We start from the raw sequence: 25683 nt of genomic DNA on the forward strand, positions 1-25683 counted from the left end.
ATACGAGCCACAAAAAGGCCTTTGATTAAAGTACAAATAGCGATCAACCAAAATATCCTGTATGGTCAATGTATGTGAAATACTAAGGTAGATCACCTTACTGCTAAGTCTGTGTACACGATATACAGAATCTAGAGGTACAGTATTATATCTGGAAGTTTAGCACAGGGTGCTGATCTCGGATTTTGTGCAGCCCCATTTGCAACAAATGCCTGCAACTCCGATTGAAAGTTCCCTCCTCCTTCTGGAGGATTTGATCCAAGGAAAGCTACTGGCGCCTGCAGCAGCACTGTTTTCTGATTCATTGGTATCCTGAACATATTCACTGAACTCCTCTACTGGTGAGTAAATGTAATCATCATAGGAATGGTAAGAATCCTTCAGTGGCTGCTGTCTTAACGGTATATGTGACTTCTGAAGCTGTTCCAGCCGAGATCCCAGAAGAGACTGCATCTTTAACTGCTGTAACTCTTGGTTTCTAGAGTCCTGTAATGTGTCTTTAGAAACAAAAAATAAACAATTATAAAAATAAAAAAAAGCGCAACAAAAGTTTTAGTAATTTTGCCACATTTTATGTTTCAAAGTTCATTTATTGGTATTTCAGTATAAGCAAGTAATTACAATAAGTTGCATATGATAAATCATTTTACATAGAACAAATATCTTCTCTTGGAGATATACACTTCATTGATCAAAGTATCCCATACACCAAAATAAAAGCGATCTAGTTCCAAACAAGAAGTATGAATATGGTATTCCATCAGAGCTGTAATGAATCAGTGTTAAAATCAGGACCTACAAAGTAATGCTGTAGCGCAAATCTAAGGAATGGGAGGAAGACAGCCAAGGTTCCCACACCCTTTCAAAAGGTAAAATGTGTCAGTGCCAATAGCCGACATCTTTTCACATAATAAAATTCTGTTGATCCTATCCAGCACTGCTTGAAAGCTGAGCGAGTTAGAACGCCATTTGAAAGCAATGTGGATTCTAGCAGCTAAGGGTACTTTTACACTAGCGTTATTCTTTTCCGGCATAGAGTTCCGTCAAAAGGGCTCTATGCCGGAAAAGAACTGATCAGGCATATCCCAATGCATTCTGAATGGATAGAAATCTGTTCAGTTTGCATCAGTATGCCTTCCGTTCAGTCACTGTCAGGCGTTTTGGACGGACATAATACCGCAGCATGCTGCAGTATTATGTCCGTCCAAAATGCCTGATCAGTTGCCGGATCCGGCTTTAATTCCCATTGACTTGCATTAGTGCAGGATCTGGCATTGCAAAACCACTGAAGGACGGATCCGAAAACTCTGATGAAGAAGACTGCAAGACGGATCAGTCCATCCACATGACAAGCGGAGAGACTGATCCGTTCTTGCAATGCATTTGTAGACGGATCCGCACCCGGATCAGTCTACAAATGCTGTCAGTTGTCACACTGATCGGCGGATCCGGCAGGCAGCTCCGACGACGGAACTGCCTGCCCGATCACACTAACGCTAGTGTGAAAGTAGCCTAACAATATGAATTGGGATAATTAAAATCTGGCATAGGTCAACCAGTGGGGCTTATCACCCAAAAGGCATAATGGCAATGTCATTGGGCAGTTACAATCTAGCACTGATGATGGCAAGTTTGTTATTTGAATCCAAAAGCGTTTAGCAATTGGGCATGACCACCAAGTATGAAGCATTGAACCATCTTCATCACAACCCCTAAAGCACCTAGGAGAGACTTCTGGATATATATGGTGGAGTCGGGTAGGGACCATATACGTTCTGTGGAGAACCTTAATAGAAGTCTCCGCTAATGTAACTTGCCATGAACCCTTCATAAGGATCCCGGAACGTTGATACCATCTGGAGGATGAGTATTCTTGTTGCATGTCCTCTTCTCATGCCCTCATATAGGGTAACTTATCTCCTTCAGGAGCAGCGCTGAGTGTCCCATATATCCTTTACAACAATCCCTGTCTATATAATGAATAAGTGATAGTATGTTCAAACGGTGTAAATTCTATGGTTCGGTCAGATGTTTGTAAGGTTCGTAAAAAAGAAAACACCTGATTCATATTAAAGTGTTTCCTATCAGGAGGTGAGTATTTATCTTTGAAATCTGTGGGGGAAAGCAATTTACCTCTAATTAGGAACCTATGTAATGTACAGAGACGGTAAGGCCCCTTTCACACGGGCGAGTTTTCCGCGCGGGTGCAATGCGGGAGGTGAACGCATTGCACCCGCACTGAATCCGGACCCATTCATTTCTATGGGGCTGTTCACATGAGCGGTGATTTTTACGCATCACTTGTGCGTTGCGTGAAAATCGCAGCATGCTCCTCTTTGTGCGTTTTTCACGTAACGCAGGCCCCATAGAAATGAATGGGGTTGCGTGAAAATCGCAAGCAAGTGCGGATGCGGTGCGATTTTCACGCACGGTTGCTAGGAGACGATCGGGATGGAGACCCGATCTGTATTATTTTCCCTTATAACATGGTTATAAGGGAAAATAATAGCATTCTGAATACAGAATGCTTAGTACAATAGCACTGGAGGGGTTAAAAAAAAATAAAAAATCATTTAACTCACCTTAATCCACTTGCTCGCGTAGCCCGGCATCTCCTTGTGTCTGCTTTGTTGAAGGACCTGTGATGACGTCACTCCGGTCATCACATGGTACGTCACATGATCTTTTACCATGGTGAATCACCATGGTAAAAGATCATGTGACGTACCATGTGATGACCGGAGTGACGTCATCACAGGTCCTTCAACAAAGCAGACACAAGGAGATGCCGGGCTACGCGAGCAAGTGGATTAAGGTGAGTTAAATGATTTTTTTTTTTTTTTTAACCCCTCCAGCGCTAGTTTACTATGCATTCTGTATTCAGAATGCTATTATTTTCCCTTATAACCATGTTATAAGGGAAAATAATACTATTTACAGAACACCGATCCCAAGCCCGAACTTCTGTGAAGAAGTTCGGGTTTGGGTACCAAACATGCGCGATTTTTCTCACGCGCATGCAAAACACATTACAATGTTTTGCACTCGCGCGGAAAAATTGCGGGTGTTCCCGCAACGCACCCGCATATTTTTCCGCAACGCCTGTGTGAAAGAGGCCTTAGTTAGCCATTAAGCAAAATTGGAGTGCTGGAGGCCCGGGGGAAATGCAGGGGTTCCTAAAAGATACAATAAAAGGAGAAGGTTTGGATTGTAATGCAAATTTAAATCTAACCGACCTCCAAAGTATCAGCGAATAGTATGACAGGAGGGAATTAGTGCATATGGTAGGTGGAATAGAATTACTATTCCAAATCAAGGCTTTTCATGTGTAGGGGTTAAGATTGGAGTGCTCTATAGCAATCCATAGAGGGTGTGTCTGTGGGTCCAGGTGGGTTAGGAACATTTGGGCTAATCTAACTGCCTTGTAGTATTTCACAATATCTGGGACTGATAGTCCACCTTGTGACTTGTGTCTGCACATGGTCAGTTTAGAAATGCGTTGACGTTTGTCTGCCCAAATAAACCTAAGCACACCCACTTGAATGGACTTCAGATCACTAATGGGGGCTGGTATCGGGAGCGACCTAAACAAATAAAGAAGTCTCGGGAGAACTACCATTCTGATAATATTTATCCTCCCCACCCATGAGGTCTGCAAGGATTTCCAGGAGGTCAAATCTTGGGGTATCTTTCGGTACAGTGGTATGTAAGTTTTATAAACCATATCAAGCTTAGTTGGTAATAGTACCCCTAGTTAAGAAATGTGATGAGGCCTATATTGGAAAGGGAATTTTTGTAACAATATTGATCTGGTTGTGGTAGGAGTATTACATAAGAGCAACTCAGACTTGGTGTGATTAATTGAGAGACCCGAGGCTTTGGTAAAGGAATCTAGTAATTTTAGAAGGGAAGGAGATGATAGGATTGGTAATTGACAATAGTAAATCGTCTGCAAAGAGACTTAATTTAAACTCTGTCGTCGTCCCCCAACTGATATTCCTTTGATGTCATTGTGGGATCTGATATGAATTGCTAGTGGCTCAATGGCCAATGCGAACAATGCTGGAGAAAGAGGGCATGCTTGCCGCGTGCCTCTACCAATTGGAATAGGAGAGGCCAATGTGGTAGGGAGCTTGAGACAGGCTTCTGGTTTGGTATAAATCCTACCTGATCTTTATGTATAAGATCTGGAAGTAGTCTGTTGAGCCGATTTGCTAAAATAGAGGTGAAAACTTTGTTGTCTATATTTAGTAGTGATATTGGCCTATAGTTAGATGGAAGTAAAGGGTCTTTATTAGGCTTGGGCATCACTGTAATTATGGCTTTAAGAAATTCCTCTGGGGGCATAGATCCTTGCATCAATTGATTACAATAACTTGTAATATGGGGGATAAGTAAGGGAACAAATTTTTTATAGTAGAGAGCGGAGTAACCGTCTGGGCCAGGGGCTTTGCCTCATTTTAGGGACTTAATGGTATATTCCACTTCCTCCACTGACACTGGCTTACTTAATTCCAACTGAGATTCTGAAGTCAGTACTGGTAGACGTATTGACGATAGCAAAGCATTCTCCTGTGAATCAGAATTTCTGTCAGGGGCAGTATAGAGTTGCTTATAATAATCTTGAAATGTTTTATAGATGGTATCAGGATTAGAAGTGGTTTGACCTGATCGTGTACGTATTTGGAATAAGTGATTAATCCGTTGCTTAGCTTTGAGTTGGCTAGCTAATAATTTGTCTGGCTTGTTGGCATATCTATAATAAAAGGAGTCTGTCCAACGGAGAGCTTTTTCCATATTAGAGAGTATCATATTTAATTGTTGTTTAACATATTTTATAGCTTTTAGGAGATATAACGACGGGGATCGTTGATGGGCACAAACTAACCTACCCAATTTGGCTTCCAGATAAATTTTGCCACATTTTAGTTACAAAATCACACATCCTACTTTTTCCATCTATTCCATTAAAAAAGTTACAGGTTTCAGATAATTAAGAACAATCCATATGTAATGGAAGATGGGACTGTCTGTCCCTGTCATTGGGCAGTAGTGACCCACATGCCTACAGAAGTGATACAAAGTGATCAAACACACAGTGGAGTAGATTTACTAACACTGCCTAATATTAAGGTGATGCTGGATGATAAATGTTGTGCATCTTTAGACACTTTTGCCTAATACTTTGTGTAATTTTGGCACAAACTGTAATAACCCCTTCACTACCGGAGGTTTTTTCATTTTTGTGTTTTCATTTTTCTTCCCTATCTTCCTTGAGCCATAACTTTATTTTTATATTTCCGTTCACATAGCTGTATGAGGGCTTATTTTTTGCAGGACAAGTTGTACTTTCTAATGCCACCATTAATTATGGCATACAATGTAGTGGGAAGTGGTAAAAAAAAAAAAATTGTAAGTGGGGTGGAATTGGAAAAAAACACCATTCCTCCACCGTTTTACTGGTTTTGTTCCCACGGCATTTGGTTTGCGGCAAAACTGACCTTCATACTCTGGGTCAGTACGATTACAACGATACCCCATATGTATAGGTTGTCTAAATAGTATCAAAAAAATTTTTTAAAAAATTTACATCACCATATTCTGACCCCCATAACTTGTTATATCTACTAAGCTGTGTGGGGGCTCATTGTTTGTGGGACAATCTTTAGTTTTTATTGATACTATTTTGGAGTGTCTGACTTTTTTGATCAAATTTTATAAAAAAATTTCGGTTAAGAGAAGCAATGAAAATTGGCCATTTTGACCCTTTTTTCCATTACACCATTCGCTGTATTTGAAAAATTATTTTTATTTTTTAATAGTTCGGGCGTTTTCGGTCGCGGCGATATTTTTATTTATTATACAGAAAGGGGGTGATTTTTATATATTTTTTTTTTTGTGTAATTCTGAAGCTCATATACGAGCCTAAAAAATTATTTTTACATTTTTAATTTTGAACAATCATGTATTTTTAAAATGACTTTATTACGGTCGATTGCCCATTTCTTATGTTGGCCTGCCATCTGGTGGCCAAAATAAGAATTGAAGTTTGAATACTCTAGGTCTCTTCAGCGAGACCCAGGGCATTCAAACCAGTTACCAACATCCTTATTGGCCGCAGGGGATGTCGGTAGGATTCCCAGAAGCGCGAGCTTCCGAGTTTTTGACACTTTAGATGCCATGATCTCACTTGATCACAGCATTTAAAGGCAACAATTAGTACCTGTCGGCCATGTTTGCCTATCTCTCTAGCGCCGTACATGAACGACGCTGGTAGCGAAAGGGTTAAGGCACACGCCTCTATTGGACATCATAAATGTGGCAGAAAGCATGCGAGCCAGAATTCTGGTGCATTTTAATTAGTAAATCTGCCACGTCTTTCTTTAACCAACAGACAGAAAAATAGAAAATTTGGTCAGGCAGTGATTTAGTGGAAGATCACCACAATGTTTAGCTTCGCCCATTTTTTTACTGTACTAATGTAACAGCCATTATTGCTCTGACATCAATAATAATGAACCTATGCCTCAATGAGCTAAATAATGCTAACGATGATCACAATCATTCTTTTTCTTTAATCGCTTCAACCACCGTGACATACTCGTACGTCACAGTAGCTGAGGGCTTGTATGGAGCAGGCTGCTGCGGTGAGCCCGCTCCATACGCGGCAGGTGCCAGCTGTATAATACAACAGGCACCCGGCCACAATGACGGGGAACTGCGATCACGCTGAATACCCTCATTTAACCCCTCAAATGTCACGATCACGGCAGGGCCTTCCGATCGTAGCCGACACAGTGAAATCACAGGGTGGTGATCAGTTACCATGACAGCCTGGAAGCTGCTGAAACTTCCCAGGCCTGTCACGGTAAGCTTCTGGCTAAGCTGTTTACAAGGCACAGCTCAGCAGGGAGCGTGTCAGAATGCCATTCACTCTAATAGATCTCTATTAGGGTGAATGGGACAACGGATCGTTCTAGCACTCTATGGGGAAAGGGTAAAAGTTATTGTTAAAAAGTAAAAGAAAAAAAAAAAAAGGCTTAAAAAAGATTTTTAAAAACCCATAAAATATGTAAACAATAAAAATACACATAACAGGTACTGCCGTGATTGAAAATGTCTCAACAAATAAAATATAAAAATAGTTTTCCTCCACAATGTAGACCATAACAGAAAAAAAAAATTATTTGGTATTTTTTGTCTCCTTATTCTCCCCCCAAAAAATTAATAGCAGGGATCAAAAAGTTGTATGCACCCCAAAAATGTATAAATTTAACAGGAAGAAGCCAAACATATTAGAAACATATGCTGGCCATAGAATTCTATTATAACGGAATGTAATACGGAATGCCTCTAATAGGCTTCTGTGGTACATGCCTTCATAGGATTTCATTATGGTCTGTGGTAGCAGAATCCATAACGGGATTCTTAGATAACCCGAACATTGTACGCCGAACTTAAAAACACAAGTTCGCTCAACACTAGAAATAAGCAATAATATAAGGGCAGACTAGATGGACCATGTGGTCTTTTTCTGCGGTTAATTGGTTTCTATATTTTTGTCCCACTGGTCAACTTGAAGCGGTGACCACTTGGTATATTATGCTTTCCAAAGCATTATACTATCATCTTATATTACCATAATCATGTCTACACAGTAACTACAAGCAGACCTGGGGGCCATGTAACCAGTCGCATTGTGGGGCACCGTTGGTCTGATAGAGTCCTTTACCCAGAAGCTGTGGACACTACAGAAAGCAGCTTATAAAAGAGGTGAAATGACTGGGATCAGTGTTTTCTCTAATCCCCACAACTAAAATATGCACCACATTTATCAAACATCATGTGATATTTGACAAATTTGTTGTAAATTACAGCAACGCAGACTCCTGAAAAACTGACTTTAAAATTTTCCCTCTATGTGTCAACCCAGGGCCGCCATCAGGGCCTGATACTCCCACGAGGATGACACAGTTGGGGCACCAAGAGGGGGAGTTTGTGTTGAGAAAGTAAGGAATATAAACCGTGTAACAAACTGCAGAGAATAGACATGGCTGAAAGATGTCATTAAGTGGTCTGGTCCAAATGGAGAAGAGGAAAAGAATCTACATTAGAGAAGATGTCACTGAATGTAAGAATTTCATGGTGTTGTATTCTAGTGTACAGGTGAAACTCAAAAAAATTGAATATCGGGCAAAGTTCATTTATTTCAGTTATGCAACTTAAAAGGTGAAACTAACATGTGAGATAGACTAATTACATGCAAAGCGAGATATTTCAAGCCTTTATTTGGTATAATTTGGATGATTATGGCTTACAGCTTATGAAACCCCAAAGTCACAATTTTATTACACGACACGGAGGCTCCTATTGCTATCTCTTTCTTTACTCAAACTTATAGCAGCAAAGAAAAAAGCATCAATCAAACTGATAACCATGGCAACCAACTCCTCCCCACTGTGCCAGTATAATAGTCTCTGACTCTGCTAATTCCTCCTCTTTCTTTGCTGCTCCCTCACAGATAAGTACTTCAACCTTATGTCTGTGGGTAGTCGTATGATTTTATGCCTTAGTATATATTTAGGGTATTAATCACTGTTTATTGGGGTATTTTCTCTTAGTTTTTCTAAGATTTGTCCTCTGGTCTGTTTTAGTCAGTGTTTTATTTGAGCATTGCCCTCCTTTATCCATATCTTCCATTCCGGTTTTCCCTCCTTCTATTACTTATACCCCTAATAGTTTATTTTACCCGGTACCTTCCCTCAGTTCTCTGTCCGGTCATTCGATTCGGTCCGCGGCACTTTTCCTGGCTGGCCGTTTCCTCACTGCGCTTCATCTTGCGGCCGAGATCTTGCGAGATCTCGGCCGCCGTCTTCTTCCCCTCTACAGCTGGTTTTCGCGCTCCCCGCTGTGTTATCGCGGGAGCGCGCGAGACTTCCGCGTTTGTCTCTGCCGGCTACGTCCAGATTACTGCATTGCAGCCCCGTTCAGGTCACCTCGTTTTATTACAGATTTGTCCCATTTATCCCCATATTCTCTGCCTCCAGGGGGATTGCGTTCTACCCAGAGTTATATTGCCTCTTAGGTCTGCCACCCTGACATTTACTGCTATTTTAAAATCAGTTTATAGCACTCTCTGGCATTTTACAGGCACATCATGTCCAGGGTGCCTTTACATGTACCTAGCCCTGTCCCTGAGGGCATGGATTCTATGCCTCTCATACAGGATTTAAACACTGTTTCTCCGGACACACAGTCCTTAGCATTGCAGCGCTCTGTGACTGCTGCTATACAGGCAGCCATGGGCTCCATGTCCTCGGCCATTTCGACTTCTATTGCTGAGGCCCTTATGGCCGGCCCTTCCTCCTCTGCACCGGTGGGACCCTCACCACCTGCAATACCGTTACTTGCCTCCAGAAACAATATGACTGGTGGAAATGTAGCCACCCTTGATGGCGCGCATCGTTCGCGCAAAAGAGCCTACGCCCGCCAGGCAGAAAAGGCGAGGCAATGGAAATGCGCCAGAGCGCAGCATGATACAGAATCGGTTTCTGATCCCGATTCTGATGAGGAGGCTCAGTACCAGTCTTTAGACTTAGTGGAAATAGAGGAGGAAGATCCCTTGGATTCGGACCTGCCAGGTCCGTCATCAGAGTCAGTAGCGCCCAATGAGGTTCCTTTTGACGCCTCAGCAATTTTGGATCCCGCTGGGGAACCACTGTTTGACCCGGATGCTCTCCACCATCCGAGGTCGGCGGAATGGCTTCCGTCCTCACATATTGCCAAATATTTGGAGGCCCGTATACGCCAACCTCTTTCTAAAGAGGCGCGTAATAAACTAAAGGCTGAATGTCCCAGACCTATTGTACCTAACAAAGTCTGCGAAACGCCCGTAGTTGACCCAAAAATGTGTCAATTTTTGGCTAAATCGGGCTGGAACCCCAGGAAGGGTCTTGAATCAGCCCTAAAGTCCTGTCAGGACAAATTGTTGGACCTTTTAGGCCCATTAACAAAAATCTTTGAATTGGCTGAGTCAGCCAGAACCCAGAACACTCTGGTAGACCCGGAAGAACTCCGGGGATGGGTACAACGCGCCGTGTGCCTCACGGGCAATGTTAATGCTTCGCTCTCGATTGAGCGTCGTAAAGCAATCCTATTTAAAATAGAACCTAAATTATCCAATTTAGCCCTGACGGAGACAGGCAAAGAGGCTCAAGGATTGCTCTTTGGGGATTCCTTCATTAAGGATCTCTCCCGATTTGTGGGAGCCTTCACGGCCCTCGATAAGGCTCAAACTTCCATGAAGAGAGTATTCCATGGTCGGGTCTCTAACAGGGCCGGCAGCTCCAGGGGCCGCCTGTCCGGCCGTTCATCATACCAGACCCGCGGGTCCGGCAGAGGCTCCTTCTCTTATCGTCCCTCCAACCAGGAGTTCCGTCAACCGCCTGCTTTCTTCCCCTCCCGAGGTTCGTCTTGGCGTTCACGTGGAGCCAGAGGTTCATCTTCCAGACGTCCTTTCGGTAAGTCTAATGTCACCGTCTTCTTTGACTCCTTGTGTAGGGGGCAGGCTCCGTCTTTTTTCCCATGTGTGGAAAACCATCACAACAGACCCTTGGGTCCTTTCGACTGTCCGGGGGTTTCACATAGAGTTAGTTTGCCCCCGCATCCAGATTCCACACCCGTATCCTACTGTTCTCCCAACCTCATCACAACTGCTTTTACATCAGGAACTGTCAGCCCTGTGTCAGAAGGGCGCCATAGAACGGGCCCCTCCTTCCTCGGAAGGCGTTATCAGCAGTGTGTTTCTAGTGGCCAAAAAAGGAGGCCAGATGAGACCCGTGATCAATCTCAGGGCACTAAACGATTTTGTAAAATATCGGCACTTCAAAATGGAGGGTATCCATCTTCTCAAGGATTTGCTCCTCCAAGGGGATTGGATGGTCAAGTTAGACTTGAAGGACGCCTACCTAACGGTTCCGGTGGCCGAAACATCCAGGGATCTCCTTCGTTTTCTCTGGGATTCGGAGATTTGGAGATTCACCTGTCTTCCCTTCGGTCTCTCGTCCGCCCCTTGGTGTTTCACCAAGCTCCTTCGCCCGGTAATTTCCTGCCTCCGCAGTCAAGGAATTCGCCTGATTATTTATCTGGACGATATCCTTATATTGGCTCAGGATCCTTCTGTTCTTCTGACCCATCTACAGTGGTCCATGGACCTGTTATCCCGGCTAGGATTCCTCCTGAATTTGGAGAAGTCGTCACTTACCCCGTCCCAGTCCATAGAATTTTTGGGATTTACCATCGATTCTTCCACAATGTCTCTCAGCCTTCCGTCTGCCAAAGTTCGTTCCATTCGCAAGGAACTTCTTCATACTTTGTCTCTCCAACAGGTTCCCTTACGTCATCTTGCCCGAGTCATAGGTCTCCTCTCCTCGTCCATTCAGGCTGTGTTTCCGGCCCCCTTACACTACCGCGGCATGCAGCGTCTCAAGATTGCTCACCTCCATGCGGGAGCATCTTACGCGGATTTAGTCACCCTGGACGAGGACACCAGAGAAGAAATGAGGTGGTGGATCCACAACTTGGAGACCTGGAATGGGAAGGCCATAGTTGGTCCACGCCCGGATTTTACGATAGACTCAGATGCCAGCCTTCTCGGCTGGGGTGCTTACTGCGACGGTGTGATGACAGGAGGTCCCTGGTCTCCGGTGGAATCCAGGCTCCACATCAACGCCTTGGAACTTCTGGCGGGTTCCTTTGCAGTTCGCAGTTTTGCGAGCGGCTTGTCCAAAATTTGCATCAGACTACGGATGGACAACATTTCCGCAGTTCGGTATGTCAATGCCATGGGAGGCACACATTCAGCGATTTTGACCAGTTTGGCTCGGGATTTCTGGACTTTCTGCCTGGACAGGGAAATCACCGTTTCGGCGGAATACTTGCCGGGACTCCACAATACTCACGCAGACTGGAGCTCACGTTTCCTTTCAGACTCGGGAGATTGGAAATTAGATCGCACGGTGTTCTCCTCCATATCTTCCCTTTGGGGTCCGTTCTCTTTAGACCTCTTTGCGTCTCGTTTGAACGCCCAACTTCCACGTTTTTACAGCTGGCGTCCGGATCCGGACGCGGAAGCAGTCGATGCGTTCCTTCAGGATTGGTCCGACCACCTCGCGTACGCTTTTCCCCCGTTTGTGATGGTGTCTCGAGTATTATCTCAGATCCGCCGCCAGGGAGCGGATCTTGTTCTCATAGTCCCGTTTTGGCCCACGCAGTCTTGGTTTCCTCAACTTCTGGAATGCCTAGTTCAGTGCCCACTACTTCTTCCGGTTTTTCCGGGCCTCTTGTTAGATCCAGCGGGTCTACATCACCCTCTCATCCTCGACGGCTCCCTTCATCTCCTGGCTTGCAGAATTTCAGGGAACCCTGGGACATCGCTGGAATTTCGGAAACGGCTCGACGTCTTCTGGACGAAGCTTGGGCGCCGGGAACCAGACGAGCTTATCGGTCGGCCTGGAGGTCCTGGGCTGATTGGTGCCTGGCTAGGCACCTGGATCCCATATCATGTCCTGTGACCGAAGTTCTTCAGTTTCTCGCTTCACTTTTTGAGGACGGTAAGGCTTACCGCACCATCAATTTGTACCGTTCTGCCATTTCCGCGTTTCATCAGGGGTTTAGCGGCTGTCCTGCCGGTCAACACCCTCTTGTTTGCAGGCTTCTCAAGGGTTCCCGCCTATCCCCGTCCTCCAAGGCCTCGTTTCTCTTCAACTTGGGATGTCTCTTTGGTGCTGGCCTTGTTCTCCTCTTGGCCATCTAATGCGGACCTTTCCCTTCGACATCTTGCAGCCAAGCTGGTTTCCTTATTCTGCTTGATATCGTGCAAAAGGGTGTCCGACGTTCGCGCCTTGGATCATGACGCTCGTTCGTTTACTCCTGAGGGAGTCACGTTCAACATCTCACGTCGCACCAAAACCAATATTCGGTCGGTGTCGTACCCCAGTTTCCCAGATTCGCCGGCTCTTTGCCCGGTGTTGTGTCTTCAGGAATATGAGGCTCGTGTGGCCTCTCATCGCTCCAATTCTTCTCCGGAACTTTTTCTATCATATAGACGTCCTTTCCGTCCGGTCTCCACTGTCACATTGGCCCGTTGGGTGAAATGGGTTATGACTTTGGCAGGTGTGGATACTGCGATTTTCACTGCTCATTCCACTAGAGGAGCCTCTGCGACCTCTATGGCGATGGCTGGAGCGCGTCTAGAAGATATTATGAAGATGGCAGATTGGTCTCGTGTATCTACATTCCGTGAGTTTTATTTCAGGCCTACTGTTCACGTGTTTTCCTCCATTGTAGGTCAGCTTTAAACTCGCAATAGGAGCCTCCGTGTCGTGTAATAAAATTACATGATTTTCCTATTATATGACGTAAAGTCATGATTTTATTAAAGACACGGAGGCGAGTATTGCCCCTCCCATTTTGTACCCCCCCCCCTGAGAGTTTGTCTCTGTTATGCATTGTTTATTTGCCATGGTACTTTGATTTTATCATTTGAATATGCTGTATGTTCATTACTATGCATTCATGACGATGAGATATTGGGACGTTTTTTCTACCTTTATTTTGTTTCTTTCATAGGATGAATATGCTGTCTTCTGGGTGCAGATTGTATTTGACTTTCCAGCCTCCGTCTTCCGTTGAAGAATCGAGCTGCTTACCGTTGGATGTCAGTTTCCGTGTTTGGAGAGTTTGGTTCTAATCTTCAGAGTTCTGGACTTCGGTCGTCACCAAAGAAAGAGGAGGAATTAGCAGAGTCAGAGACTATTATACTGGCACAGTGGGGAGGAGTTGGTTGCCATGGTTATCAGTTTGATTGATGCTTTTTTCTTTGCTGCTATAAGTTTGAGTAAAGAAAGAGATAGCAATACTCGCCTCCGTGTCTTTAATAAAATCATGACTTTACGTCATATAATAGGAAAATCATGTAATTTTGAGGTACCCTTTGCTCAGGGAATATGGATTAATTAGCTGACTAGAGTGTGACACTTTGAGCCTAGAATATTGAACCTTTTCACAAAATTCTAATTTTAATTTGCATTACTGAAATAAATGAACTTTTGCAGGATATTCTAATTTTTCGAGTTTCACCTGTATGACAGGTGGCATGCTGCAGGTAGGCATGAGCAGTGATGGTTTGGGCACTTGTGGGGTGGGCCATTAGGCATGCAGAAGGCCCCATTAAACTTGCTTGCATGAAGCCATAATATTCGTGATGGCAGCCCTTTGTGAATCCAGCTTCAGGCCACAGTTATACTGGTATCAAAAAGCCTGGACACCCATGTCCTCCATCAGGGTTGCCTACCTGATTTTTTATGTCTGGACAACCAACATTTTTTTTATGACAACTTAAAACTACACTTCTGGAAAATGAAAAAAAGAACACCTGAAACACCCTAAAAAAATATAACATCATGGGCATCGCCACGTGCAAAAACGCCTGTCCTATTATATTAAAATATAAAAAAAAGTAACATTTTCGCAATTTTTTCATCACTTTATCTGCTGAAAAAGTTGAATAAAAAGTGATCAAAAAGTCATAAACACCCCTAAATGGTACTATCAAACTACAGATCTCCGTAGACATCTAAAAAAGTTAGACTATAAAAAAAAGTTATAAGGGTCAGAATATGGCTATGAAAAGAAAAAGAAAAAACATTTTCAAAAGTTTTTTTGTTCAGTATTAAAACCATACACATGTGATATCTGAGCTGGACAACGAAGAGCATAAGTCAGTTTTACAGCAAAGTGAACGTCATAAAAATAAAGTTTAAAAATTGTGGCGGAATTGTATTTTTTTCAAATTCCACTCCATTTGGATTCCCCCCTCCCCCCATATTTCCCACTATATCCTATACAATGTTAAATGGTGGCATTAGAATGTACAACTTGTCCTACAAAAAACAAGCCCACATAAGGTTATGTGAATGGAAAAATAAAAAAGTTATGGCTCTGGGAAGGCAGAGAGTGAACAACAAAAAAGCAAAAATGGAAAATCGCTGTATAAGGGAAGGGTTAAAGGGAATCTGTCACCAATATCTGGCCTATGTAAGTAATGCTGCTTAGTACTCAAACAAGGTTTAAAACATACCTTTAGTATTCTTTTGTGCATTTGTTATCGCCAGAAAATTGTTAGTTCTACATTCAAATTAGGCACAAAGTGCCCAGCGGGCAGTTTTCAAACTTCCGAAGACCCCAAGCCCGCCTATACAGAGAGCCCAGTACTACATCACTGCAAAACTGTGGCGCTCCTACAATGACAAGGCCAGCGGCCCTGCACATGTGCAGTACATACATTGAGGCTGAAGCCCTTACTATGTACTGTGGTCCCAAGGACGAGGCAGAGGGGGAGGGCTTCAGTGATGTTGCAGGGAGTTAGGGCACCTTCACATGCGACAGATTTCAGAGAAAATTATGCAACTGAAAATTAGTTCCATTCATTTGAATGGGGCAGCAAGCAAATGGATTTCTGCAAGCTCCATTGAGGTGAATTGGAACTGATTTTCAGTCGCAGAATTTTCTGCCGTGTACGAAGACGCCCTTAGGCCCCTTTCACACGAGCGAGTTTTCCGCACGGGTGCAATGCGTGAAGTGAATCCGGACCCATTCATTTCTATGGGGCTGTGCACACGAGCTGTGATTTTCACGCATCACTTGTGCGTTGCGTGAAAAATCACAGCATGTTCTATATTCTGCGTTTTTCACGCAACGCAGGCCCCATAGAAGTGAATGGGGCTGCGTGAAAATCGCAAGAAAGTGCGGATGCGGTGCGATTTTCACGCACGGTTGCTAGGAGACGATCGGGATGGGGACCTGATCATTATTATTTTCCCTTGTAACATGGTTATAAGGGAAAATAATAGCATTCTGAATACAGAATATATAGTACAATAGGGCTGGAGGGGTTAAAAAAAATTATAATAATTTAACTCGCCTTAATCCACTTGTTCGCGCAGCCGACATCTCTTCTGTCTTCTTCTTTGAGGAATAGGACCTTTGATGACGTCACTGCGCTCATCACATGGTCCGGCACATGATCCATCACCATGGTGATGGATCATGTGACGGACCATGTGATGAGCGCAGTGACGTCATCAAAGGTCCTATTCCTCAAAGAAGACAGAAGAGATGCCGGCTGTGCGAACAAGTAGATTAAGGCGAGTTAAATTATTATTATTATTTTTTTTTTTAACCCCTCCTGCCCTATTGTACTATAGATTCTGTATTCAGAATACTATTATTTTCCCTTATTAGGCCTCATGCACACGAACGTTTTTTTTCACGGTCCGCAAAAACAGGGTCCGTAGGTCCGTGATCCGTGACCGTTTTTTCGTCCGTGGGTCTTCCTTGATTTTTGGCGGATCCACGGACATGAAAAAAAAGTCATTTTGGTGTCCGCCTGGCCGTGCGGAGCCAAACGGATCCGTCCTGAATTACAATGCAAGTCAATGGGGACGGATCCGTTTGACGTTGACACAATATGGTGCCATTTCAAACGGATCCGTCCCCATTGACTTTCAATGTAAAGTCCGGAGTCCCTTTTATACCATCAGATCGGAGTTTTCTCCAATCCGATGGTATATTTTAACTTGAAGCGTCCCCATCACCATGGGAACGCCTCTATGTTAGAATATACTGTCGGATATGAGTTAGATCGTGAAACCTCATTTCCGACAGTATATTCTAACACAGAGGCGTTCCCATGGTGATGGGGACGCTTCTAGTTAGAATATACTACAAACTGTGTACATGACTGCCCCCTGCTGCCTAGCAGCATCCGATCTCTTACAGGGGGCCGTGATCAGCACAATTAACCCCTCAGGTGCCGCACCTGAAGGGGTTAATTGTACTATCATATCCCCCTGTAAGAGATCAGGGCTGCCAGGCAGCAGGGGGCAGACCCCCCCCCCCCCCCTCCCCAGTTTGAATATCATTGGTGGCCAGTGCGGCCCCCCCCCCCTTCCTCCATTGTAATAAATCGTTGGTGGCACAGTGTGCGCCCCCCCCCCTTCCCCCCTCTATTGTAATAATTCGTTGGTGGCACAGTGTGCCCCCCCCCCCCCGCCTCCCCCCCCCTTCCTCCCTCTATTGTAATAATTCGTTGGTGGCACAGTGTGCGCCCCCCCCCCTTCCTCCCTCTATTGTAATAAATCGTTGGTGGCAATCATTGGCCCCCCTCCCTCTATAGCATTTTCAACATTGGTGGCCAGTGTGCGGCCACCCATCTTGCGCCCCCCCCCCCCCCCCCCCCCCCCCGATCATTGGTGGCAGCGGGTTACTAGCAATAGTACAAGATTCATACTTACCTGGGAGCTGTGATGTTCGTGTCCGGCCGGGAGCTCCTCCTACTGGTAAGTGACGGTTCATTTAGCAATGCGCCGCACAGACCTGTCACTGTCACTTACCAGTAGGTGGAGCTCCCGGCCGGACACGAACATCGCAGCAGCAGGTAAGTATTAATCTTCTACTATTGTACTATTGCTAAGTAACCATGGCAACGAGGACTGTAGTAGCGTCCTGGTTGCCATGGTTACCGATCGGAGCCCCAGCGAATAAACTGGGACTCCGATCGGAACTCCGCTGCCACCAATGATGATGGGGGGGAGGGGGGGGGGAGATGGGAGGCTGCACACTGGCCACCAACGTTGTTAATGCTATAGAGGGGGGGGGCAATGGGGGGCGCACACTGTGCCACCAACGATTTATTACAATAGAGGGAGGAAGGGGGGGGGCGCACACTGTGCCACCAACGAATTATTACAATAGAGGGAGGGGGGGGGGGGGCCGCACTGGCCACCAATGATATTCAAACTGGGGAGGGGGGGGGAGGGTCTGCCCCCTGCTGCCTGGCAGCCCTGATCTCTTACAGGGGGATATGATAGTACAATTAACCCTTTCAGGTGCCGCACCTGAAGGGGTTAATTGTGCTGATGAAGGCCCCCTGTAAGAGATCGGGTGCTGCCAGGCAGCAGGGGGCAGTCTTGTACACAGTTTGTAGTGTATTCTAACTAGAAGCGTCCCCATCACCATGGGAACGCTTCTGTGTTAGAATATACTGTCGGTTCTGAGTTTTCACGAAGTGAAAACTCAGCTTTGAAAAAGCTTTTATGCAGACGGATCTTCGGATCCGTCTGTATAAAAACTAAACTACGGCCACGGATCACGGACACGGATGCCAATCTTGTGTGCATCCGTGTTCTTTCACGGACCCATTGACTTGAATGGGTCCGTGAACCGTTGGCCGTGAAAAAAATAGGACAGGTCATATTTTTTTCACGGCCAGGAAACACGGATCACGGATGCGGCTGCAAAACGGTGCATTTTCCGATTTTTCCACGGACCCATTGAAAGTCAATGGGTCCGCGAAAAAAAACGGAAAACGGCACAACGGCCACGGGTGCACACAACGGTCGTGTGCATGAGGCCTAACCATGTTATAAGGGAAAATAATACAATTTACACAACACCGAACCCAAACCTGAACTTCTGTGAAGAAGTTCGTGTCTGGGTACCACATTCAGTTTTTTATCACGCGCGTGCAAAACACATTGCACCTGCACGATAAAAACTGAATAACGGAACGCAATCGCAGTCAAAACTGCCGCAACGCATCCGGACACGCTCGTGTGAAAGAGGCCTTAGGAGCACATTAAGGAGGTACTGAGCTCTATGAGTAGGCGGACTTGAGCTCACTTAATAGCCAGGCTTGGGCTCTTTGGAAGTTTGAAAACGTCCTACTGGGCACATTGAGAGAGATTTACCAAAACTGGTGCTTTGTTTGCCAGTCTTGACATTAGGGTTGTTTCGATACCAAAATTTTAATTCGGTGTCGATACCATAAAAAAGTATTGCGATACCATTTGATACCATGCGAAAAATATAAAACACCAAAAAAAGCCACGTGCATTCCGCATTTTATGGAACATCAGACCCATAATAGAACAGTCCGATCCTATTTTTTGGGGCGACAAGGTGACAACATTTTTTTTTTTTAAATGGCGAATCGCGCAGTTTTTATTAATTTGTTTTCTGTTACAGCGCTCACCACATAGGACATTTTCATTTTTAAAATATTTTAAAAGTTTGGACTTTTCAGAGGTGGCGATATGTTTATTTATTTATTGTTTATATATAAAATTGGGAAAAGGGGTGATTTATACTTAATATTTTCATCCCTTCTCCTATTCACCCTGATATAGCTCTATTAGGGTGAATATGACCTCACACACTCCCTGCATAGTACACACAGCAGCAGGGAGCTGACTATGGCAGCCAGGGCTTCAGTGGCGTCCTGGCTGCCATGGTAACCGGTCGGAGCCCCAGGATTACACTGCTGGGGCTCAGATCGGATCTGCCACCAATGAGGAGGAGGGGAGGGGACCCTGTGGCCACTGCCACCAATGATTTTAATACTGGGGTGGAGCACTGCGCCACTAATGATTTTAATACGGGGGGGGGGGGGGTGTTGAGTGAAGGGGGCGCAATGATTTCAATACTGGGGGTTGAGGTTAGGGGGTGCACTGCGCCACCAATGATTTTAATATGGGGGGGGTGAGGGGAGGGGGCGCACTACGCCACCAATGATTTTAATACTAGGGAGGAGGGGGGGTGAGGGTGCACTGCGCCACTAATGATAATATAATTAACATTTAATACAGGAGGCAGGTGCGGCACCTGAGGGGTTAACTGCCACTAATCGCAGCTCCCCGCCAGCACCCGCCTCCTAGATTTGTATTAAACATTTACTTTCATTGGTGGCGCAGTGCGCCCGCCCCTCTCTCCTCATTGATGGCAGCAGCGGCACAGGGGGGAGAGACTGCTTCCTTCTCCCCTGTGCTGCTCAGGAGAACACGGAACGCGCTGAGAGCAGAGCGCTCATTGTTCTCTGATACTAGACTGCGCAATCGCGAAGCCTAGTATCGAAATAAGCAAATCCTCGTATTGAGGTCGATACCAGGCAAAAGTATCGATTGGGTATCTAAAATTCGATACCTAAAACAACCCCACTTGACATCCCCTGCACTGCCGGAGGATGCGCCTAATTTATGACGAGTTACAGTTCTTGTCATAAATTAGGTGCATAATCAAGCAGTCTGTGCACCTAAGCGGAAATATATGGCTGCCGTAGATTTCTGGCTTCTTTGCGTAAATGAAGACTAATTTGTTAAAGTGGCTGGCCACGCCCCTTTCTTTTTCATTTTCCACTAGTGTATAATAAATCATAAATATTAGCGGTAACATATGTCTATAGGACAGAATACTTATGTGAACACATCAGCAACATTTACGGTCACCAGTAAGGTGGTTAGAATTATAATCAAGCTTAAAGGGCTTCTGTCAGCCCACTAAACAGTTTTTTGTTTTTTTTTGTTACTTATAATCCCTATACTGCGATTTATGCATACATACTGTAATTAATCATTTTGGTTCAGCAGATTCTGTTAAAAACTTACTTTTAAAATATGCAAATTACCTTGCTACCAGCAAGTAGGGCGGCTACTTGCTGGTAGCAGCCGCATCCTCCTATCCTAAAGACGCCCCCTCCGCATGTTGATTGACAGGGCCAGCGGACGGGATCTTTCTCTGCTGGCCCTGTTTGCATTCAAAATCTGGCGCCTGCGCTGTACCTGTCTTCAGTCGGCGCAGGCGCACTGAGAGGTGGACGCTCGCTCGGCCGCTCCATCCTCAATGCGCCTGCGCCGGGTGTAGATGTGACGTCATCGGCGCAGGTGCATTGAGGATGGAGCGGCCGAAGGAGCGTCTGCCTCTCAGTGCGCCTGCGCCGACTGAATACCGTTACGGCGCAGGCGCGAGATCTTGATAGCAGACAGGACCAGCCAGAGGACAAACCCGTCCGCTGGCCCTGTCAATCAACATGCGGAGGGGGCGTCTTTAGGATAGGAGGATGCGGCTGCTACCAGCAAGTAGCCGCCCTACTTGCTGGTAGCAAGGTAATTTGCATTTTTTAAAAGTACGTTTTTAACAGAATCTGCTGAACCAAAATGATTAATTACAGTATGTATGCATAAATCGCAGTATAGGGATTATAAGTAACCAAAAAAAAAAAACAGTTTAGTGGGGTAACAGAAGCCCTTTAAAGGCTATGTACACCTTTGGGAGCAATTTTTACCATTCCATTGCTGTCAATTTTAGCTAAAAAAAATGTTTTAATTGGCCTTCAATATAAATATGGAGCCGTTTTCTCTGTACAGGGCTGACATTCTCTAGTAGCAGGATATGTATTTTCACTCTGTTCCATCAGGCAGCTCAGCTGACGGCTCCTTATCTCCTTATAAACACTCATTATAGCTCAGTTTTTATCTTACTGATAAGAATGTGGCTTAAATAAGTGTTTATGACCTCTCAGTGATTTAGATATAAGGCATATTAGATGACCAGCACAAAGTGAAAGTGAAAGTACTGGTCACACAGTAAGAAAAACAGCTAACCCTTTGTAACAGAACGGCTCAATATTTTTAATAAAGACCAATTAAATAAATGACATTTAGACCAAAATGAGTAAAATACAATCAGAAAAAAATGCCCCTAAAGGTGTACATAGTCTTTAAAAGGGTTGTCTGACTTTTGCTGATCGAATAGAGAAAGTTAATACAAGGCACTTACTAATGTATTGTGATTGTCTATATTGCCTCCTTTGCTCGTTTCCATGGTTACAACCACCTGCAATCCATCAGTGGTGGTCGTGCTTGCACACTATGGGAAAGCAGTCCCTACCATGAAGGTGTATTAATGCCTAAAAAGGGGGGGGGGGGGGGGGTAAACATGGAGAGACGTATACTTCTTACCAGATAGTTTACGCAGGTAGGGGCTTGCTTGAATGTCACACCTATTCAGGTTGTTCTCATCCCCAAAAATGTATGTATCTATACAATATAGCAGGAAAAAGCAACAACCAACACCAGACACAGGGTAGGTTCCACCACTAATGATGAAGGGTGCAATGAAACCTACATATAAGTGCTCAAGTAGATAGATATGTATAGATATGTGTCCCTATATGTATAGATATATGTGTAGGGACACGGACCAGACGGCGACACATCAGTGCGGTTCTGGTTGGTGGAATACAGCAGCTGTCCATTTTTGGGGGATGAGAACAACCTGAATGGGTGTGACATTCAAGCAAGCCCCTACCTGCGTAGACTATCTGGTAAGAAGTGTACATCTCTCCATGTTTACCCCCCCCCCCCTTCCTTTTAGGCTAATCACCATTATGGTAGGGACTGCTGGTGGTACTGGTCTATCTAGTAGTGGTGTCTATGAACAGGATTGGGGGCCTTCTATTTTTAAGGTATAATATTAAAAGTTATATTTTACTACTGCCCGTTTTATAAATTAACCCCTGGAGATGAGCAGTGTATAGTGTGATGGAAAATTTACGGAAGGTACCGTATTTATCTACATCATACTGAGGATTAGGGTACAGCCACACACAGAAGAAATGCTGCAAATTCTGTGCAGTTGAACTGCATGTAGAAAATCCACAGCATTTTCAACAGTAATGAAATGGATGAGAAATCTCATCCCTGTGCCCAGGACGGTGTGCCAAAAAATTCAATTTACTTGCGTGTCGATTTAACCCCTTCCAGATATCTGCTGTACATGTACAGTAGAAGTCCGGAGTTTAAATATGGCTCAGGAGCTCGCATCATAGCCGGTAGGTGATGGCTGTGTTACTCCACTGACACCGCAGGTAGTGTCCATGATCTGAGATATCAGATGCTGTGGTCAATCGACATTGCTCTGACCCCCAATCAACCCCTTGAAGCAAAATTTCAGGGTGCCAATGGGTTGTCATAGCAGCCCAGGACCTTGTGAAAGTTGCCAGGCCCGCCATTGTAATCTTCCTCTTCTATCACAGTCACCATAGACTACGTTACTAAGCTATTGTAGTCTATGGTAAAAGTGATCGAACGATCATCTGCTCAAGTAGAAGAAAAAAGTAAAAAAAATTGCTTTAAAATAAATTATATATATATATATATATATATATATATATATATATATATATATATATCACACACACACACATTAAATTATAACCACCCCTTTCCCAATTTTACATATAAAAATAAATTAAGAAATTAGTTATCAATGGTATTGGAGTCCAAAAATATCCAGACTTGTGGAAAAAAAAAAAAAGGAATAAAAAGTGATCACAAAGTCACATATAGCCCAAAATAATTCCAATAAAACCACATCTCGTCCTGCAGAAAACACACAGCTCTGTAGATGGAAATATAATAAAGTTATAGGTGTCAGATTAAGCAATTTTTTGTTAGTTTTTTTATTTAATTTTTAATCAGTGAAACTTGGTATCCCTGTGATCTTACTGACCCACTGAAGAACAACTTTTAGTGCACAGCAAACAATGTAAAAACAAAACCCATAAAACTGTGGCGCAATTGCGTATTTTTTTTTTCTTTCCTATTCCACCCCACTAATAATTTTTTCCAGCTTCCCACTACTTGGTATGGAAAAGTAAATGGCGCACTAGAAAGTACAACTGACAAGCCCTGTTATGTGACTGGAAAGGCAAAAAAGTTACAGCTTTGAGAAGGCAGGCAGGGAAAAAAAAAACGGAAACTGAAAATTGCCTGGGGCAGGAAGGGGTTAAATCTGCCGCATGTCAGTTCATGCTGGTGGATACCTGCGGCAGTTCACACTTTGCAATGCAGAAGGTAAAATCTGCAGCAATTCCACAGGTTTCCCGAAGAAATATGTTCAGGCTGCAGATTTCACCCATTTTATCCACACGTCCGCAAATGGGTCTGGATCCGTTCCGCAATTTTGCGGAACGGGTGCGGACCCATTCATTTTCTATGGGGACGGAATGGATGCGGACAGCACACAGTGTGCTGTCAGCATCCGCATTTGCGGAGCGCGGCCCCGATCTTCAGGTCCACAGCTCCGCAAAAGATAGAACATGTCCTATTCTTGACCGCAGCTTGCGGACAAGAATAGGCATTTCTATAGGGGTGCCGGGCGGGTGTGTAGCGCATCCGCAACACACCACGGACGTGTGAATGGAGCCTTAGGGCTCATGCACACGGCCACTGCCGCAAATAGCGGGGAAAAAAACAACGTATACCGACCGCGTGTATTCTGCATTTTGCGGAACGTCCTGTCCTCTATAGAACAGTCCTGTCCTTGTTCTTAAAGCTGACAAGTGTAGGACATTCTTTTTGCAGGTGCCACGGAGCGGACATACGGATGCGGACCGATTGAAGTGAATGGGTCCGCATCATGCGGATGGGATACAGGGTTGTGTGCAGGAGCCCTTACTAGGTGTGGCTGTGGTGCCCTCTGTCTACCCCAGTCTATACTGGATGACTATAGAATATAGCACTGAAGTGCCCCTTATGTGTGATAGATCTATGGGATTCTGTGCAATAGTGGAATAATCACCTGATGCTAGGAGGAAACCATCAGCAAGCAGGTTCGCAAAATCCCCATTTTCTACCCAGCGATCTCCCGTCAATGGAACTTACTATGCCCCCTCACCTGTATTCCGGTAGCCGGGACCCGTCCCGTCCTCCTGCTGCAGCCGCTTCCACCGGGAGCCTCCACAGGCGAAAATGACCGCCCGGATAAACTCGCGGCCACACAGCTTCACCCCATACTCTGAAGCCGCGGCCGGGCTTCTCTGGCCCCTCAGCTCCCCGGGCAGGGCAGCCGCCAGCATCAGCAGCGCCGCGAACAGCACGGAGCCGCTGAGGAGAAGAGCCATGTGTGGCCAGGCGAGGAGCGAGCGAGTGGCGGCGTGCGGTGCGGTCAGTGTGCGGTTCTCCTCAGCACTGTCCTGCACACCGGCCCCGCGCCCCTTATATTCCCCTGACAAGCGTGAGTCACCGTGCCCCCGCCTGTATGCTCCATCACCGTCTCAACTTTTAGCGCCCAATTATATTGCCGTGCTGCACAGAAACCTGCCCTTAATTCCTTACACTAATCCTCTATTCACATCTGCCTTCAGTATCTGATACGAAATCACCCTACTTTTTCTTCCTAGCACCTCACTAATCATGAGGCTACTTACACCCCAGGGTACTTTCACACTTGTGGCAGAACTGCCTGCCGGATCCGTCAAAACGTATGCAAACTGATGGGATTTGTCAGACGGATCAGGATCCCGATCCGTCTGACAAATGCATTGAAATCCCGGATCCGTCTTTTCAGTGTCATCCGGAAAAACGGAGACCGCAATGCCAGATCTGTTTTGCAGGAACACTTGGGGCCGGATCCAGCATTAATGCATTTCAATGTAAAATAATGCCGAATCCGCCTCTCCGGTGTCATCCGGAAAAAACGGATCCGTAATTTTTATTTTTTTTCACATTTTCTTGCGGTCACAGCATGCGCAGACCGCAATGCTGGATCTGTTTTGCCAGAATACTTGGGGCCGGATCCAGCATTAATGCATTTCAATGTAAAATAATGCCGGCATTCCGCCAAGTGTTTCGGAATTTTGGACGGAGAAATACCGCAGCATGCTGCAGTATTTTCTCCATTCAAAAAAACGTAAGAGGGACTGAACTGATGCATCCTGAACGGAATGCTCTCCATTCAGAATGCAAATATGCAATGTATTATTTAACCCCTTTCCCAACCAGTGCC

At 45.0% G+C, this 25683-nt stretch overlaps 1 protein-coding gene across 1 annotated transcript; it reads right to left on the reverse strand.

Moving 5' to 3' along the window:
• Window positions 1-10: 10 nt before the first annotated feature.
• LOC120990875 (relaxin-3-like) lies at window positions 11-24847 on the reverse strand. The gene is made up of 2 exons (XM_040419758.1): window positions 24574-24847; window positions 11-497 (listed from the first exon to the last, which is right to left on the reverse strand). The coding sequence occupies exons 1-2, from the start codon at window positions 24797-24799 to the stop codon at window positions 160-162; spliced, it is 564 nt and encodes a 187-aa protein (XP_040275692.1). The 5' UTR covers window positions 24800-24847; the 3' UTR covers window positions 11-159.
• Between the last annotated feature and the right edge of the window lie 836 nt (window positions 24848-25683).

Source organism: Bufo bufo, chromosome 2, assembly GCF_905171765.1.
Source record: "Bufo bufo chromosome 2, aBufBuf1.1, whole genome shotgun sequence".
Classification (NCBI taxonomy): Eukaryota; Metazoa; Chordata; class Amphibia; order Anura; family Bufonidae; genus Bufo; species Bufo bufo.

Excerpts from the sequence above, each read along its gene's own strand:
- LOC120990875 (XM_040419758.1), bottom strand. The coding sequence starts at position 24,799 with ATGGCTCTTCTCCTCAGCGGCTCCGTGCTGTTCGCGGCGCTGCTGATG. Across the intron at positions 498-24,573 it reads TCCCGGCTACCGGAATACAG|ACACATTACAGGACTCTAGA; the intron begins GTGAGGGGGCAT and ends TTGTTTCTAAAG.